The sequence below is a fragment of the Copadichromis virginalis genome, linkage group LG19 (assembly GCF_057382275.1).
Source record: "Copadichromis virginalis isolate Kocher_CV1m ecotype Utaka linkage group LG19, C_Virginalis_male_GT1.1, whole genome shotgun sequence".
In the NCBI taxonomy this organism is placed as follows: domain Eukaryota; kingdom Metazoa; phylum Chordata; class Actinopteri; order Cichliformes; family Cichlidae; genus Copadichromis; species Copadichromis virginalis.
Genome location: NC_140636.1, coordinates 16,797,398 through 16,815,941, shown reverse-complemented (window position 1 = coordinate 16,815,941; position 18,544 = coordinate 16,797,398). Strand labels below are relative to the sequence as shown.

The 18,544-nt window shown below is 43.1% G+C and overlaps 1 protein-coding gene across 1 annotated transcript; it reads right to left on the bottom strand.

Annotated features, from left to right (window-relative positions):
• Nucleotides 1–6,125: 6,125 nt before the first annotated feature.
• Nucleotides 6,126–17,182, bottom strand: bsdc1 (BSD domain containing 1). The gene is made up of 11 exons (XM_085441837.1): nucleotides 17,122–17,182; nucleotides 16,544–16,598; nucleotides 12,603–12,719; nucleotides 12,339–12,506; nucleotides 11,188–11,242; nucleotides 10,290–10,405; nucleotides 10,134–10,202; nucleotides 8,607–8,691; nucleotides 8,020–8,523; nucleotides 7,754–7,857; nucleotides 6,126–7,650 (listed from the first exon to the last, which is right to left on the bottom strand). The coding sequence occupies exons 1-11, from the start codon at nucleotides 17,130–17,132 to the stop codon at nucleotides 7,621–7,623; spliced, it is 1,314 nt and encodes a 437-aa protein (XP_085297963.1). The 5' UTR covers nucleotides 17,133–17,182; the 3' UTR covers nucleotides 6,126–7,620.
• Between the last annotated feature and the right edge of the window lie 1,362 nt (nucleotides 17,183–18,544).

Below are 18,544 nucleotides of genomic sequence, written 5' to 3'. Positions count from 1 at the left end.
TCCAACATCAAGAGATGTCTTCATACAGAGGTGACACAGACAAACGAGCCACAGCAGGCGAAACACAAGAGAAACTGATGACAGGCACAAGAGGGATAAGATGGAGTTGATCGGTTTGTTCTGCCTTATTCAGTTACCACACTGCACAAACATTAGTGCTGAGAAACATCACTGACAAATACACAAACTGCATAAAAACGAAAGTGCAAACTGCAGAAGAAACTGTGATCAGCATAAAGTTTCACCCACAAGCTCAGCCTACCCTCACGTTCGCTAAAACCTGATGAAATGAACAGGTTGGTGTAAATACTTCTAATCTTTTTTTTTAATCAAGTGTTACACCTCACAACTGAGAGCCAATGCAGTGTGTTTCTACAAACCAAACCTTTTAAACCTGCAGGAGGGTTTACAACAAGGTGCAAACCCCCGGTTACACACAAGAACGACCATAAAACATCTAACAGTCTGCTCGGCCGTGAAAAACATCCTCTGGACAGAAACCAAACTTGTACCAAGAGAAGGAGCAGCTCATGATCCAGAGCATACCACATAAACTGTCAAACATCGCAGAGGCAATGTTATGGCATGTGCACGTATGGCTGCTAGTGGAACCGTGCCACTGGTGTTTATTGATGATGTGACTGCTGATAGAAGCAGAAGCATGAACTGTGAAGTGTTCGGGGCTGCTTGGATTCATCCAAATCCTGCAAAAATAATTGGCCAGCGCTTCAGAGTGCAAATGGCCCAAAGCAATCTGCGAAAGGAACCCAAGAGTTTCTCGAGACAGAGAAATGGGAAATTGTTCAATGGCCACCTGACCTGAACCCAACAGAGCAGCTTTTCAAAAACTGAAGGCAGAGGCCCACAAACAAGACACAACAAAAAGGTGGCTGCACTGAAGGCCTGGCAGAGCGTTTCCACGAGGAAACACAGCATTCGGTGATGTCCATGGTTATGGATATCAGACACTCATAATCGCAAAGGATTATTACCCGAGTATTAAAAAGAACTCTTATATTTAGGATTATTTTCGTTGGTCCAGTTACGTTTGAGTCTCTGAAAATGAAGGACTGTGTATAGAAATAGCTGTAATTCTGAAACAGTTAGATTGCAGCTGAAAGTTTGCACTTCCATCTTTATTGTTTGATTTAAAATTCACTGTACTGGCAAAATTAAAAAAAACTGTTGATTATCCAAACTTAGACTTACTGTAACTGTATGTTTCCTGGTTTTGACACTTCATATGTGCTCATATGAATAGACTGACTTACAGAACACAAAAAACATGATTAACCAACCGGTTTCACCGCCTCTAAAGGCATGTTGGTTGAATCTGCAAACAGTAAAGGATAAAAAACATTAAAATCACTGTTCTGTTTATTATAAGGGTGAAGTTTCAGACCAGCAGGAGTCCTTATGAGTCCTCAGTTTGTCTTATCTCAAGAGAACACTGTGCACCAGCTTCCCTCCTGGTTTCAGCAATTTACAAGGCAGATTTATGTAACAGCCTAGCTAGCGCCGGCTTATATTCATAGAATAATGGAGACTTCCGTGAAGTTTTGACAGTCTAATTTGCATGGTGCAGACAGTCAAATTCGGCTGCGCCTCAACTCTCCTCCACCACAAAAACAATCTCACCTTCAATTACCAGACATCAGATGAGATGAGGGAGTGTGTGGTCCTGTGATTAGACCAGGGATGGTGGGAGGCAGGGAGGAAAGGAGAGAGACAGTGAGAGAAAGATGAATGGGTCCGTTGGTGTCCCGGAGCAGTGGAGAAGCCTGAGAATAAAACGGATGACTGAATGAATGGGACAGTAATGAAAAGAGGAGGAGGTGGTGGAGGGCAGAATGGAGGGGAAGGAACAGGACATTCAGAGTTGTTGGTCTGGTTGTTAAAAAGAATTGGAGAAGAGGATAAAATGAGCACAGTTGAGTCACAGGTGGAGACTTGTGGGCTATTGTGTCTGCCCGGCTCAGCGGGGAACAGATGGGTTTTAAAGGATTTTTAAAACTTTCATAAAAGTCTCACTCTGCTGTGAAATGACTCACACATTATACACTGTGCTCAGTAAGCTGTTAAACAAAGAATGTTTTTTAACTCACTGAGTAGATGACAGTGTAAGGAAAGACTCTGTGAACAGATTAGAGTGATAAGATATTACTGTGATCATTCAAGCAGGTTCACATGCCCACTCAAAGGGACACGCTAACCTCAGCTTACTTGTCACTGAGAGTTTACCTGAGGATGGAGAAGAAACAGGAGCACTGTCAGGTCTGAGAAATAAATCCTCATAGAGTGAAGCGAGAAGTAGTTTGTCTATTGGGTTTTGGTAGATTTCAGAAATTGGACATTTTCTTCTACCAAATAAAATATGCAATTTTATGTAGTAAAACAATAAAGCAGGCATGGACGTAAGAATCATTTGAGCTGTGAAAGCATTCAGCAGAGAGTCAGTGGTTCTCCAAACACTTACTTTCCTGTGCTCTGAATATTTCTGAGTCAGTCTGTCTCTATTTCTGCATCGTTTTATCATGAAAATGTCTTTATTTGAGGAAAACACACAGAAGGTAAATCAGGTTCCAGTTCAACATTTGCAGGAATATAGTGCAGCGAGGCCCACATTTAAATATTTATTCCCAACCTTGTTTGTAATCTGTGGCTTTCAGAGGCTGGATGATTGTTAACCTTAAAATTCCAAAGAGTTCATGCAGTTCCCCCAGTGTATTTCCCATTTTCCAACCTTCAAGCTACACTGAGCTAACTCACTGCTGCCTGTAGCTCAGTTTTTGGCATACAGATATGAAGATATCTGCAGCAAAACTAAGGAGCCGGTATCCTAAATATCAAACTAATATGAAATGAAAATGACCTTTAAAAGCTAAAGGTCTTTTAGAAACCTGAATCATCTTGAACTGCAGGATTATGTGTGCAGAACTGTGCAGATTCCACATTAAAAAAAACAAACAAAATTATATCGAAATTTGAAGTATACTCAGGTTTCAAAGCTCCTGCTCACACAAAGTGTGCAGAATAAAACCTTTACAGGAAAACTGCTGTTAACATTCCCATACTGTGGCAGAGAGAGGGAGAGAAAGACAGCAGAGGATGTAAAGAATAGCCAGGGGGTTTGACTAAACATTTGCTTTGGCAGGCCGGGAGAAGAGGGGCGGTGCGCTGCTGGTCCCCTGACATGCATCCAGAGGAGCCCCTCTGTCTTCACCATAAATCTGAATGGAGTGGGAGTTATCATACTTTCCCCCAACTGTCCCCTCCCGGACTAAACCCTGCATTCCTCCCAGACACCGCTTTGCACAAACAAAGTAGCCAGTTCCCACCGCTCAGCATTGGGAAAGGCGATGGTTTGTCATGGAAAAATCTAGAGGCATCTCAAGAGTCCTTTAGAAGCCTTTTTTTCTCCTTCTTCTTTTCCCCCACAAGACTCAGAGATGGATCAGATCTTTGCATGGTGGCTGCATTTTCTCTGTTTTTGGAAGGGAGGAGACTAATGTATGTTAGACATGTAGTTTGCAGAGTTACTGTGAAAGGGAAGGTGAATCATACGTGCATCAAAGCTTATGCAACGCTAGTTTTGAACCTTAATGGATGTAGAATTTAATCAAACCTTCAAAACACGCACATCCTGCATGACAGCACAAAGATGCAGGGGTGAACGGGTGTGAATCTGGAGGCCGGACGTTATAGAAAACCCTGGTAACACATTCCATACGGCCTCCTCCCTCAAAGGGAGTCTTTTGTGCTTACTGAAAGGCAGAGGGGGTTACAGGGTTTCTCCCTTTAGGGTGTCGAGAATAATACTCGCTCTCAAGACAATGACCTCACCCTGACTCTCTATGCATTTTTCTGCTGGAGACTCGAGGTCTACGTGCGGGACCCGGTTAGTGTCTATGTGGCCGTGGATGGGAGCGAGAGAAAGTCAAAGAGCCAGAAAGAGAAGCAGGAAGAGTTTGGTGAAGGATGGATTACCGGGGGGGGAGGCGCTGCAGAGATCCTCAGGAGGGGAATATTTCTTTCTCCACTCTGATTGCCTCCCCCCCACCACTCTCTCCCCCACACACTATTAAAATGATCTTTACATGACACTGTTGAAAGGCGGCGTTAATGCAAAGCACACATGCATGCAACTCCAGGCGCAGGGAGCGGTGGGCTTCGACAGGAAATTCTTTTACAGCCTTTCTGCTGACTAAGGCCTCTGAGTGGGAACAGGGTACGAAAGAATGTGATGTGTTATTTGAGGTCCAGTTAGGGCAGCATATGCACAACCCATTACCACAGTGCTGTGAGTCTGCTGGTTTCAGCATAAAACAGCATCATTATTATTATTAATAATAATAATATAAAAGAAATAGGCAGGTAAACATGGTCAAGTCTTTTAGGTGACTCTGTCCTTGGGAGCCAGCTGTAAGCACCACAAACACACATCTAGGGTCATTCATGTATGGCCCCTCCTGCTATAAAGAGCTGAATGTGATTTGCCTAATCTTTCTTTATTATATCCATAAACACAGCCGCAGGAGACCAAGGTTCAAGGTTGTGTTTATCCATGCTTAAAATCTGAAAATCTGAAATGGAGATTCATCACCAGTCCCCCACCATGACCACACCCACCATACAGACACAGGCAGACAGTAGCCATCTTTTCAGACAGCATCCATGTTGCAGAGGCAGCACGCTGTACAGGTGTCCCTCCACTGTGACCTACATTAGCCCAGCAGATGCCGCCACAAGCACCCACCAAAGCGTTTCACTGACAGCCCCCTCGGGGCATCCGGGAAGGGGGAGGGTGTCAAATTAGATGAGACTGTGTGTGAAAAATGCAAGAAGGAAAACTACTAATGCAACTGATGATAAAAACATCGGTGTGTGTCTGAAACGTGGCTGATCCGTGTGTGAGATGGATGCTGCAGCTGAAAGAAAAGGAGTGGCAGCTTGTGACTAAAACTGTCTAAATGGAGCAACAGCGCCATCAGGTGGCAGGGCTGGTCGTTGCAAACATATGCTCTTGCTGTAGCATATATGCCAGAACTGAAGGTTTTCCAACCCTAAAGGCTAAATATGAAATTATTTACCAGCCACATTCAAATTTGTGATCATTTTTCACCCATGTTTTCCTCCAAATTTTAGACATCTTTGAGTTCACATTCAGTCATTTGTATTCTTATTTTCACATCATAGCAGCGCTCTTCTGTAAAGTCCACAGATGGCTCCGTTATTCCTCAGAGTAAGAACACCTGCTCGAACATACCTGCAACTCTCAGGTGTTATTAGGAAGCTTTAATTATTTCTCCATACCTCTGTACGTCTTAATATTACGCATTTATTTAAATAACGGCCAAAGAACTTGGACCAAAAAAGATTAGAAAAAAGTACAGTGAAAGAGGTCAAACCTATCTGCTGATGTGCTGGGATTTTCCCACACAACCAACTCTGGGGTTGGTCTGAAAACAGAGAAAATATCAAGCGGTTGCCTTGTTGATGTCAGAGGCCTTGAGCTGATAGGAAGGTAACAGTAACTCAAATAACCACTCGTTACACCCAAGGTCTGCATGCGAGTATCACTGGTTGCCAGTCCTGTCAGCTCTGAGCAGGAGAGTGATGCTAAAACTCACAGACTCACCAAAACTGGACCAGAGATTAGAAAAATGTTGCGTGGCCTGATGAGTCTCAGTTTCTGCTGTGAATTTCAGATGGTAGAGTCACAATGTGGTGTAAACGTCCATCCTGCCTGCTATTAACAACTCAGGCTTCTGATGTTGGTTTAACGCTGTGGGGACTTTGGTTCGCTTGGTACCAAACATCATTTGAACACCACAGCCTGCCTCTACCAGCAAAGTGCACCTAATTATGTAGGCAGTGAATGTATGAACAGACGTACATTTAAACCTCTAGAAGTAGTTTCACAGCTTTTCGCATCATTTTTGATTTTTTCATCTTAAATCCAAATTTGTCCTGACAAAGACACTAATATAAGTACTTTTGTAGTAGCCAAATTTTTACAAATTAAACTGCAAAATTCTAGTGGAAACTTAAGTATCTCCACATATTGTGCATTTTAAACGTTTTTCTTGTCGTCCTGCAGTATGCCGTTAAGCAAGACACGGAGCTCGTTAGCCATGAATCCTTTAATGACAGAGATCACCTGGAAAATAAAGTGAAATAACTGACGTTAAACAAAAAGAAGTCGACAGCTCTGATTAGTTCAACGTGTGATTCTGAAGGGAACACGCAGCCGAGAGTTATATACATGCAACACATCGTCAAAACCTGAAGAACAGCCAAAACGAAACTAAACATACAACTCAACAGTGACCATCTGCACAATGTTTTGCATAATGTTATTGCACAGACATGCAATCTAAAGCACATAATACAATAATTAAGCATTTCTTGTAGTATAAATATTACACCTCTAGGCTTATTTTTCCTCAATACGTTACAGATGATGGATAAGGAAATCGGAAAAGCGTGGAGCGTGCTCACTTCACCCTTTCTTCTACTTGGCACACTGCCTGCTGAGCCATTTTGTTCTGACGATGGACCAACGAAGACAAACAAAAAAAAAAAAAAGAAAAAAAAAAAAAATCATAGGATTGTTGTTCTGTCTGAACCTGCGAGCTTTCCTCAAATTCAAACCAAAGCATCTGGAATCACAATACCAGAACCGGTCTGAACTCTATTGGGTCAACTGTGACTGTTCTCTTAACAAACTCCCTCTACCCACATATGACAAACAGATAAACAACTTATAATTACTTGAAAATGACAGACACCAACACAAATCTTGTATATCTGAATCAATCACGCGACGAGGAGAGAGGGAATAACGACACGTCAGCTGGTTGTGTTTCAGATGGTGTCACAAAAACATTTGGATTACATCATCACACTACTGTGTGTTTTACAAAGCCGTACACCAAGCGTCGGGAGTGAGTCCAAAATGAAAAGCAATCTGAAGGAAACGAAAAAAGGCCAAAATATTTTTTCCATTTTGAAGATTCACTTGCATAAAACAGATGAGAAAGAAAAGTGTCATCATTCATGATCACTCAAATAGGAAAAAAAAGAAGAAAAAGTCAGGTTTAAAGTGTTTCATCTTAGAAAGGAGACAAGCAGCATTACAGTTTATGGCTATTTCGCAGCCAGCATTTAAGTCATCGCCTGGAAATACACTCGCAACATATACAAGATGAATTTTATGTGATAAAGAAAGTAAAGAGAAACAGCTCCTCCCCGGCTGCTGCAGTGAAACCCTTCACATTCCGACTCGCCCTCGAGCTTTAAGGTCAGAATGATTACAACCTGTCCTACGCTAGTGTCATACACTCTCTAAAGTGAGAAGTTACTCCAAGAAATAGCCAAGAGTCATTTCCCTCGCTAGAGGCCTACAGCTGACAGAGCACTCTAATTCGTATTGCCTTGGTCTTCCCGTTGCGCTTTTCAACAGGTTTACCAATATGGTCCAAACCCGCCAGAAAAAAATCCCCCACTGACAATCATGACATGGTGACAGAGTGGACAAAGAGTTAAAACACATTAAGCATGGTTCGTCTGCAGAGAACTAGCTTTAATGGCGGGACGGGGTTCGTGTAGCAGAGGCACTCACTCCCAGTTCTCCCAGTCTTCATCCAGCTGGTGAGAGGAGGAGGGGAAAAAAAGTGAGCAGAATGTACACAACATGAATTATTCATATAGATCCCCCCATAAAAAAAAAAAAAAAAAAAACTCCACAAACCTCTCCAGATGCTTCGATTTTAGAGAGAGCCATCTGGACCTCTTCTTCCGTCATGTCCAGGTCAAAGTCTTTCTCCCAGTCCTCGCTCACATCGGTGCTCGAGCCTGGAGATGGAGGAGAGAGACACAACAAGTTGGGACTTTATGACCTTGACTCTGCGGCTTCTTCTAAGCCTATTAAGTGGAAAACTCATAAACACATCCCTGAACCTAATCCTGTTTCGATTCAACTGGAACAGTAAGACCAACTGCCTCAGGTCATCGCACCTTTCTTGCCGTTCTTGGAGGGCGTAGACTTCCCGCTGTCAGAGTTGAGCTCAAAAACTCTCAGGTCCTGTGGTCCATCTTCTTTTGAGTTTTCCGGTTTTGAGGCCGGGGCTCGCGCTGACACCCCGTCAGCTGTGACCTCGGGCTGGGTAACGGCCTCCACTTGAGCTTCAGGAGGTAAGTCACTGTTTCCGGGCCTCTGCTCGTCTTGCGTCTTGTTTACAACATCCTCCAAGCTGGCCTCTGTCAGTTTCTCTGTCAGTTTCTCTGTCAGTTTCTCTGTCAGTTTCTCTGCCAGCTCTGCGGTTACGGGCTCTGGCCGCACTTCTACCTGAGTTGGCAGACTGACGCTGTCGCTGCTGACCGAGTAGGTGGTTTCACGCTCTTCGCTTGGAGACAGAACGGGACTCAGCACAGCGGCCCCTGTAGGAACTGTTAGGTTGCTGCTGTCCAACGGGGGCGTGAGGTTGAGTTGAGATGACGACGTGGCACCAAGGAAGTCATCTGACAATAAACGCAGGAGCCAGTGTGAGTGAAAGTGTTTCAAAGCAAAGCTGGCAGATAACCATTAAATCTCCCGAACATACCCTCCTCCTCTTCCTCCCAGCCCAGCGTCTCTGTGTGCGCACTTTGCTCTGCTCTCTGCTTCAGCGCCAACCTCCTCGCCTCCTCCTAGATAACACAGAAAAACAAAAGCTTCTATAGTCTCAATATCTGTGAATCATAGACCCATTAAAAATTCAACAAGTCTTTATATGTCTGTCCCAAGCAGCATCCATCCATCCCAAAAAACAGAGCCAGTGTCAATTGCCACCATCTACAGTTCTTCTAATCGCCATCTGAGGCTCCAAAAGTACATTGGCCCCCAAAGCGTCTCAGCTTTAGAACATTAAAAAGCAGCATTTAGAAGCTGGCACAAAAAATGAATGTTCCCTTCATTAAAAAAAAAAAAAGAGGAAAGCCACTTTGATCGACAGCTAACCCCTAACCCTTTTCAGATCTTTTTAATGGACGTATCTGATTAATCTTACGGCTGTGCAGTTCAGACCATACAAGAAGTTTGTGTTTCAGGTGCTATTTGCTAAGTTAAATTCTAGTAATTACTTAGCGCTAATTAGCCGATATGTGTCTGATGTGACCATTCAGTTTATTAATGCAGCGTAGCTAACTGAGGTTGCTAGCATCAGCTGAGTTTGGGGTTGTTCAGATGAGCAGATCTCATGTTTCACCATGAGTGACAAACCCCGAGGACATTCAATCACATGAACACAGCCAAGTACCAGTTCTTTAGTTTAACCTTAAACTCAACTTTAACCTAATAAACCTCAAACAGGACTTGTACTTAGTGTAAAACTGTGACCAGCTTAAAGTTTGTATTGCTCTGATGATTTAAAACTCACATTGGCTCCAACATAATCAGACATGATTTAATTTTTAATGTACTGATTGTATTTGCCTTCCTTTTGCAAATGTCTTTAAAACAGTTTGGATGTGCAATTTTTGAGAAAACTGCAATCAACAATCTGCTCTAATGTTAGAGACTCTCATAAATAAATTATTGTGTTTGATACATAAAAGTACTCTTTACTGCCGCAGCCTTTATTTCCATAATAATGTGTTGAATAACAACTTTAATGGGAAGAGGAGAACGTCTTCTCCGTTTGGGGAAAAAAAAAAAAACAACATCATCATAATAGAAATGCACACGGGGTAATTAGGCGTTAAAAGCATAATTCCTATTTCACACTGAGAGCAACGTGCAGAAAGAATACAAAGAGGCACCAACGGGAATGCTGCTGTTATTCAGCAAATCTCGTCTCCTGTGAGTTCGTGTCAGTGTGAAGAAATCATAATGACAAGAAAACACCACAAATATCCTCCCGCCCAAACACAGACCATGTTACTGGATTAGCTTTCACATTTGGAAAAGAAAATTTCATTCAATAGTTCTTTGTGTATGTGGCTCATTTTAAGGTTGCTGTTTGAGCACGTTGGTAAACCTCCTAGAAAAGTCCAAAAACTGGCCAGCAGGTGGCACCCAAGACAAAATATTTAAGTTGCATGAAAGATGTGTATATAGGAAAAAAGAAAATCATATGAAACGGCAGGTTTACCTGATCCAGCTGGAAGACTTTGTAGAAATATCTGTGCCAGAACTCAGAATGTGCTACGGCTGCTGGCACCTGCACAAAAGAGACAAAGTTCTTATCTTCTTTATTTATTCAAAAGGAGACGAGGAGCAAACGTTCGAAGAGAGCAACAAGTGATACCATTTTGGTATAAAGCGCTCGTATAGAGGGACTGTTGACCAAAAGCTCAGAGATTTCGCCTTTCTTATCTTCCAGGCTGAAGGTGGACAGCCAGCTCTCAAACTGTTCAGGGGGGCCTGACAAAGAAAAAACAACATTTCATTATTTAGATGATTTTAAGGAGGACTCCAGTAAATCTGATCAAAAGATTGCAATATATAGCATAAAGATTTTATAGACCCCACAAAAGGTAAATACAGGTCTCTCAGAGGTATAAGAGAAAACAAAACACACATTCAAAGTAACCAAAACACTACATCAATACGTCTGTCAACAAATAAAACACACTCAGCAGCCAATTTGTTAGGCAAATCTGTTCAAATGCTTCTTACTACAAATATCTAATCAGCCAATGACGTGGATGGGGATCAAAGGGGATTTAAGTGACTTTAAATGTGGCATGTTTGTTGGTGCCAGATGGGCTGGTATAAATATTTCAGAATACGCTGATCTGCTGGGATTTTCCAATCCAACCATCTCTAAAGTTCACGGAGAATGGCCCAAAAAAGGAGAAAATATCCAATAAGTGTAATTTCTCTGGGAGAGAACGTCCTGTTGATGCCAGGGGTCAGAGAAGAATGGTCAGACTGCTTTGAGCTGATAACTCATTACAAAAAATATATGCACAACAGCATCTCAGGATCACGCTGATGTGATGCTATTATGTCAATATGGACCAAAGCGTGCGAGGAATGTTTACAGCACTTGTGTGAATCTATGCTCCAAAGAGTTCTGAAGGCTAAAGAGGCTCCAACCCAATAGCAAGGTGTACCTAATGAAGTGTCGACTGTAAATGTCTGCAACAGAACACCGGTTGCAGACCTTCACAGATCAACCAGTTGATCATGATTTTTCTTACCATCTGGCTCGTTGCAGTATGTTGCTGGGTCAGCCTGCAAACTGTAGAGACGTGCCTGCAGGAAACAACAAACGCTGAATGGAGATCGTTTCGTTTCCACATGCACATCATGTGCTCACTTTTGCAGTTTGATAACACAACAGAGACTAAAACTGGAGACGGACTCTGTACTTGATAAACGCAACGTGAAGCATTTTCTTCAAAGATTTTCAGCAAAAAGGTTTTTGCTCTCTCTTCGTCTCACACAAAATTCTGTGCTCCAGCTTTAACAAGTTAATTTACCAGGTCCATCTGTATCATGCAACCTTAGTCTGTCTATATTCACCATATGTGGTAACTTCTATTTCCAAAACAGCCCTATGACAGTGGCCAAAACATTATCAGGAGCAAAACTTGTTGAAAATGGGCAAAAGGCAGAGGAGAGGGTGGAGATGTAGATACATAGCAGGAATTGGAAAATGGCAAGAAAGAGGTCAATATTCAGAGGATCTCTCCCCTCCACAATCCCTTGAAGGGAACATTATCATGATAGTGTTCCAATCAATTTACGCCACTCTATGCAGCTCCAGTAATACTTGTGCCCGGAGCATTTAAGAACAGGATTTAGGGAGTCTCTCAGTGTTAATATAATTTAGTCTGAAGGAGAACAACTCCGTCTGTTAGTGATCCTCCATCCAGCTAGAGACCAAAATTAAAAATACTAAGTTCAGTCTCAGCAAAAATGATAGTGTAAACTCAACTGCACCCACTGCTTGTGGAGCTGGGCCTCCATAAGGATAATTAACAGCTGGGTGAGTCAGGTCAGGATGTTGTCCAAAGTCTTTCCTCTCATGTATCATGTCCTGTTCTCATTGTTAGATCTTCAAAACCTGTTGTTTTATTCTCAGAGCTAATGTCACAAAAAAGTTTCCTTTGACTGTACTGTGAGCATCAGATTTAGGAAACAATAATGAGGCCCTGTGAAGAACTGAAACTGCAGATTTCAACCAAAATCTCAACTGTTACCAAAACCATTAAACAGCCTTTGATGCCTAGACCTAAACAAGTGAGAAAAGGTGCAAACAGCATGATGCATTCGGACCTCATGTGCGTTTAGCCATTTTTAACTAATGAATTAACGGGCGTGCTAATACAAACACTTTAATACTCACCTTTGAACTGTCATAAACTTCTGTGGTTCCTGCTGGTGTTGCCACCAGCGTGATTACATCACAGTCAATAGTTTTATCAGGAGGTGGAGCAAGCGTGTCTGATATTACGCCTAAGAAACTAGAGAGGCTCTTCTTCACTTTTTCTGTAGTCTCAGAGGAACCTTCCACCTAAAAAGCAGAATAAATACACAATCGATCTGCATGTAAGCAGGCATTTGGGAGATATTCATAAAAGACACGATGCAGTTAAAGCCTAATACTTACTGCAAGTTTGTTTCTGACGGCAGTGGCCGTAGCTGCAATTGAGCAGGCTGTATCATGCTGCACCACAGTGGAGAACTCAGTCAGGTCTCGCTTTATGAATTCTAAGGCTTCAGATGACTGTAAAGAAAAAGGACAAAGATCAAAATCCAGATTCAACCTTATCATATCTCTCAGGAAATTGCTGCTTCAGCCTATCAAAGTCATAAGCGGCGATACACCAAGACGGTGGCAAAATTCTTAAAAATATGAGTTGGTCTTTTGTTTAATTACTCTAAAGAAATCATTTATTTGGAACCATTTCATCTTTTTGTATCCGAGTTGATCTAAACTGAGTGGTGGTACAATGCTACCGAGTATGAAATTTAAAATAAAAGATCATGTTTTTTTTCTTCAGCTTTTACAGCAACATTTTTTATTAAGGAAAAAGGAGAAACTGTTGAAACTGTTGCAGTAAAGTGAGTTTTTAAACGTATACTGATATGACATTCAAATGCTGGCTGACACAACCCTGTTGCTTTATATAACTCATTTCTTCTATAAAACTGTGCCCCTGTCTTCATCTCTCCTCTCACATCCTGTCCAACAGGTAATGTTGACAACAGTTTGGTTTTTTTGTGAAGCACCATAATAAAAGTACTGCTGAGTGTCTCCTTGTCCACTTACAGTACAGGCACTAGAAGGAGCCAAAATGGATGCTTACAGACTGAAAACATATTACATCCATTAGTGGTTCTGAAACTGTGGAGCACATAACTACAATTCGTAAAGGTGTGAACAACATCCACTCATGACAGGAATGAATGTCAAGGGAATTTGGGACTTTAATGATTTCTTTGAACTGTTCATTTTCCAGGGTGGAACGATTGTACACCATACGGCTTTAATGACTTTGAATTTATTTTGGGGCTTTCTCTAATCCGCACAGGGCCAAAAGTATCCATATAGGCTAAAAGATTTAAGTGACTGTTTGTATACATTTAAATAAATGGTGCAGAAGGTTCTATAATATCTGACAAGTCCTATGCATGTTTAACTTCATTAGTCATCATTATTGTTTCTCTTTGCCTTCATAAGGAATGTTTGGCAGATGTCACTGGAAAGGCCATGTGGTGGGGCGTGGTCTGCGGTGCCGTGCAGGGAGGGCGGACGCACCTGCACGGCATCCTTAATCACGCCCGCCTAGTTAAAAACACGGGGACTGAGGGGTTTGGGGGTGTTGTGGTGTGGTGAGATGTAAATAAAGATGACTCTGAACGTTGCTCCGTGGTCCCGCCGTGTCTTATTCACGCCACATTGGTGCCGAAACCCAGGAGGCAGCACGGCGGGTCCATATCGGAGCCAGGGAATGGAGGAGCTGGCCCAGAGGGTGGCCGAAATGGCGGCCGCCCAGCGGGAGCAGGCGGCGGAGGTGCGTCGCCAGCAGGAAGAGCTGCAGGACCAGTCCGAGCGGCACCTGGAAAGGATTGGGGAGCTGGCGGCGCTGCTCTGGGCCTGGGCGCCACCCCCACAGGTGTGTCCCGAGGACAGTGAAGCGGTGGAGGAGCCGCGTGAGGCACCTCAGCAGCCGGAGGTGGCAGACGAGGCGCGCGGGGATCTGCGCCTGCCGGAGGAGGGGGAACAGCCAGGTGAAGGGCTGCTCCTGCCGGGAGTGGTGGATGAGCCGCTCCAACCGGAGGCGGCAGACGAGGTGCGCGAGGGTCTGCGCCGGTTGGAGAAAGAGGAGCTGCACGAGGGGCTGCTCGAGCCGGGAGTGGCGGCGGAGGGAGCAGTAGTGACGGAGGAGTCGCGCTATGGGCTGCTCCAGCAGGGAGCGACAGCGGTGACGGAGGGGCCGCGCAAGGAGCTGGAGGTCCCAGTGCCAGGGGAGCTTGCTCGAGTGGAACTGGCGAGCGAGGCGGGCGCCACGCTTGAGATCGCCGTGCTCGCCAGACCGGCCTCACCACCACCAGAGGCCTGTACACGCCACACCTCTGCCCAGCCACCTGTGAGCTGGGGCTCACGCTTGTGCCGGCCGCGCCGGGTGCACCTGTCACGTGTCCGACTTCCGAACCAGCTTTGCCTGCGCCGCTGGATTCGCGGGCGGCCGCCTGAACTCGCACCTCCCCGTCGCTTGGCCGGGGCCTGGGGGTGCCAGCTGTCCGGGCTGATTCCCTCTCCCACTGGCGGTGGGGGAGTAGGTTCGGCCGGATGGCTCCCCGGCCTCAATCGGGCGATGGGGGTATGTGGTGGGGCGTGGTCTGCGGTGCCGTGCAGGGAGGGCGGACGCACCTGCACGGCATCCTTAATCACGCCCGCCTAGTTAAAAACACGGGGACTGAGGGGTTTGGGGGTGTTGTGGTGTGGTGAGATGTAAATAAAGATGACTCTGAACGTTGCTCCGTGGTCCCGCCGTGTCTTATTCACGCCACAGGCCAATACTCAGAACAATGGGAAAGTCTAAAGAACTCAGTGAAGATCTAAGAAGAATTGTAGATTCACACAAATCAGGAAGATCTCTTGGAGACATTTCTAATCAACTGCAGACTCCAAGATCATCAGTGCAAACAACTGTACTTAAGTAAAAGTCATTCCTTTGTGTCCAGAAGACCCAAACTGTCATCTTCAGGTGAGTGAAAATTGATTAGCATATTCAAGAACAACCCAGAACCACCAAGGCTCAGATGCTCAAACCTGCCATGAACTGGGAACTGCTGGAACCTCAGTGTCACTGTCCATCGCAAAGCTAGTTTTACGTCGCCATAGACTGAGGTACCAAGAAAAGAGCCCCACCTCCAAAACCTATACCTTGAAGCGTGTCAAAACAAAGATTGAGCTGTTTGGTCACAATGACAAGAGGTACGTTTGGAGAAGTAACAATGAGGTATTCAACCGGAACAGCCTGTCAAGCGTGGTGGTAGCATTGCAGATGGAATAATAAAGACGTAGAACTAATTCCAAATTCTCCAAATCAGCAGCTTGACGGTTGAAGCTTGGACACAACTGGTTGTTCCAACAGAAAAAATGATCCAAAAACACAACAAAATAGCCTAAAACAGACTAACTTTGAGCTTCCAAAATTCCTCACCATGTTGAAAATTTGTGGACTGTTGTTAAAAGCCAGATCTACACCAAGAAACCAACCAATTTATACTAAATCCACCAAGAAGAGTGGTTAAATATCCACCTGCAATTATCAGAAGCTTGTCTGTGTGTGCCAAAAGGATCTGGTCAAGGTGTAACTTTCTAAGTGACATTTAACCAAATATTATTGGGGGGTATACTTTTGATCCCATGTGGATTAGAGAAAATCCCAAATAAATTCAACCTTGTGCATCCAACACTTGTTTGCTGTACAATCACTCCACCCTGGGAAAAAGAACAGTTTAAAGAAGTCGTTATAAGCCTAAAATTACCAAAATATTCATGATAAATGGATGGAAATTCTGACCACAACTGTCTATTCTGCTAAAAACTCAACTTTGGTTATTTGTTATAAAAAAGGATTCAATCATTAAATTGTGAGGCATGAATTTGAATGGGTTTCTGGAGGAGAATATGCCAGAGAAAGTGCGAAAGCAACAGGTTTACATAATTCTTCTGAAAATTGCATTAGTGGTAAGAAACCACATGCTTTGCCCAAAATCTGGTTTAGAGCAGATGCTTGTGACATGCGTATTTCTCTGCCACACAGTTCCACATTTATACCATTGAGATTTATTTTGTGGATCAGCATCCAACCTCACAACACTTTAAAACTGTGCCCCTTGAAGGCACTAGAAAAAACTGAGAAACAGCTGGCACTGTTACTCAGCAATGACTCTATGAAAATGTGTTGTCTGGTGTATTTTGGCTCTTCCTCTTTATTAAAACCTCAAAGTATTTCATAATATTCCTGAGCATTAACATAAACAAAGGCTTACTAACTGTCATAACGTGGAAGTCTTTTGGTTTGACATCATTACCTTGTCTTTGACGGCCTGGAAGCTCTGCTGCAGCCAGCCTCCCCACCAGCCTTCTCTGTGACCACGCACATAAATCCAGAAAGAGAAGAGGAAATATTAACAATCAGCACCAAAGCTTTTCATTTACAGTCTGTTCGTAATCGATCAAAGGATCTGAGTTTGAGATTCTCAAGGATTCCAGAAACACACGCAGCTTTGACAGATAACGAGTAAGCTAACGTCAGCTCTGCTAGATTAAATGTTCGAATAAGTCACGAAGTGATTTTCAACGCTAAATATGATCACTGAGCGTAAAAATGATGAGTCAACACAGCCCAGAGTTTCTCACTGCGTGATTTAAAAAGATAAACAGCAAAAGCTAACTAGCATATGCTAACGCTAGCCAGGCTGTGTTTTGGTAAACAAACGCACTTCCTGAAAAGATTCCGAGAGCTTTACACGCTAGAGTTAACGCAAAGTAAACACACTATATCTGGTTAGATACACGACACAATGAGACATAAAACAAATGCATGACACCATCGCTCTTTGTAAGATTAAAGTGTAAAAGTTTAAATAATTTGCGACTTCACTCTCACCCTTCAGCCATCTTCACACGATGACATCATCAGTATTTACTGAACTCTCACCCCGACAGCGTGGCTTTAAAAAAAAAAAAAAAAAAAAAAAAGAGTAGAAGAAAACACAGACTTTAATGACTTCTCATCTACAGCATACCAATGTCCACATCACATTCTCAATTAAATAAACCCATTAAAAACCAATGTTTGGTTTTATAAACAACTATTTTAGTTTCTGTGTCCTGTCTACGGTGGCTGCAGAGGACCAAACAGTTCGGGAGCGCGTATGATCAGTTTCTCTTCGCATGTATTTCGGCGTACCTGCAATAATGAGGTAAAAACAATAGCACAGCATCAAATCACAAGTTGACAGAAACTGTTTAACGTAAATTACCGTTACTATAAATGTTTTAAGCCGTGTTTTTACAGTAAAAAGCATCGTGAAATGTTAATTAAACAAAATTATTATTTTCAAAAGTGGAAAGTGCTAATATTGTTGCCAGCACCACGTTTGAAAAAAAAAAAAAAGGACTAAGCACTTAAGAGTTTGGGATTTGAGTAATACAGTTATGTTTCATAAAGTTTGCTGCATTTTTTAAATTTGATTGTTTTTATTTGCTTCTATGATTTAGTGAAGAACAATCATAACAATTTCTTAAGTAACTTCTGAAATTCTTTGTGGCATCTTGGATAGCATAGTCTGGGCCAAACCCTGATTCATTGAAATCCATTCTTGCCTCATCATTTGATATCACTTCATCACATTTTGTGAGCTACTGTCATTGCTCTGGGTGTTTCCCAGCTTTTTGTGTTTAAGTTAATTTCCTGATTATTGGTTATTCATTGTTTGGTTCTCTTGATGTTATTTGTTGTTCTGGTTTCTAGTTTAAGTCACTATCTTCCTTGTGTCACGTGTGTCATATTCTTTCAGTCTGTCTCTCAGTGTCTAGTCCGCGTCTTTGTGAATCGTGTCTTGTTTCCTGTTTTATTTTGATATTCCCAGTCCTACGTGCAGTGAGTTTCATTTTGGTCCCCTTGTCTCGTTATGTATAATTTACCCCAGCTGTGTCTCCCTCGTGTTTCTCATTCCCTGATTGCTCCTGTGTGTATATAAGCCCTGTGTTTTCTCTTGCTTGTTACTGGTCCATCTTTGTTCCTCCATGCTCTGTTACGTCCCTGTATCACATCGTGTTATTGCCCTGAGTTTCTCTCTTTATGTCCTCCTGGGGGTTCAGGTTTCAGTTTTGTTTCTTTAGTTTTCCCAGTTTAGAGTCTTTCTTAGTTCTCTTTCTTGCTGCCCTCACTCTTGTTTGTATGTCACTCTCCATAATAAAGCTCATTCAGATCAGCAGTGCCTGCGTATTGGGTCCTTATCTTACCTCCACACAGCCTGCCACTGCAGCCGTGACAGCTTCTGCTTGTACACCTGCCTTTCTTTTTT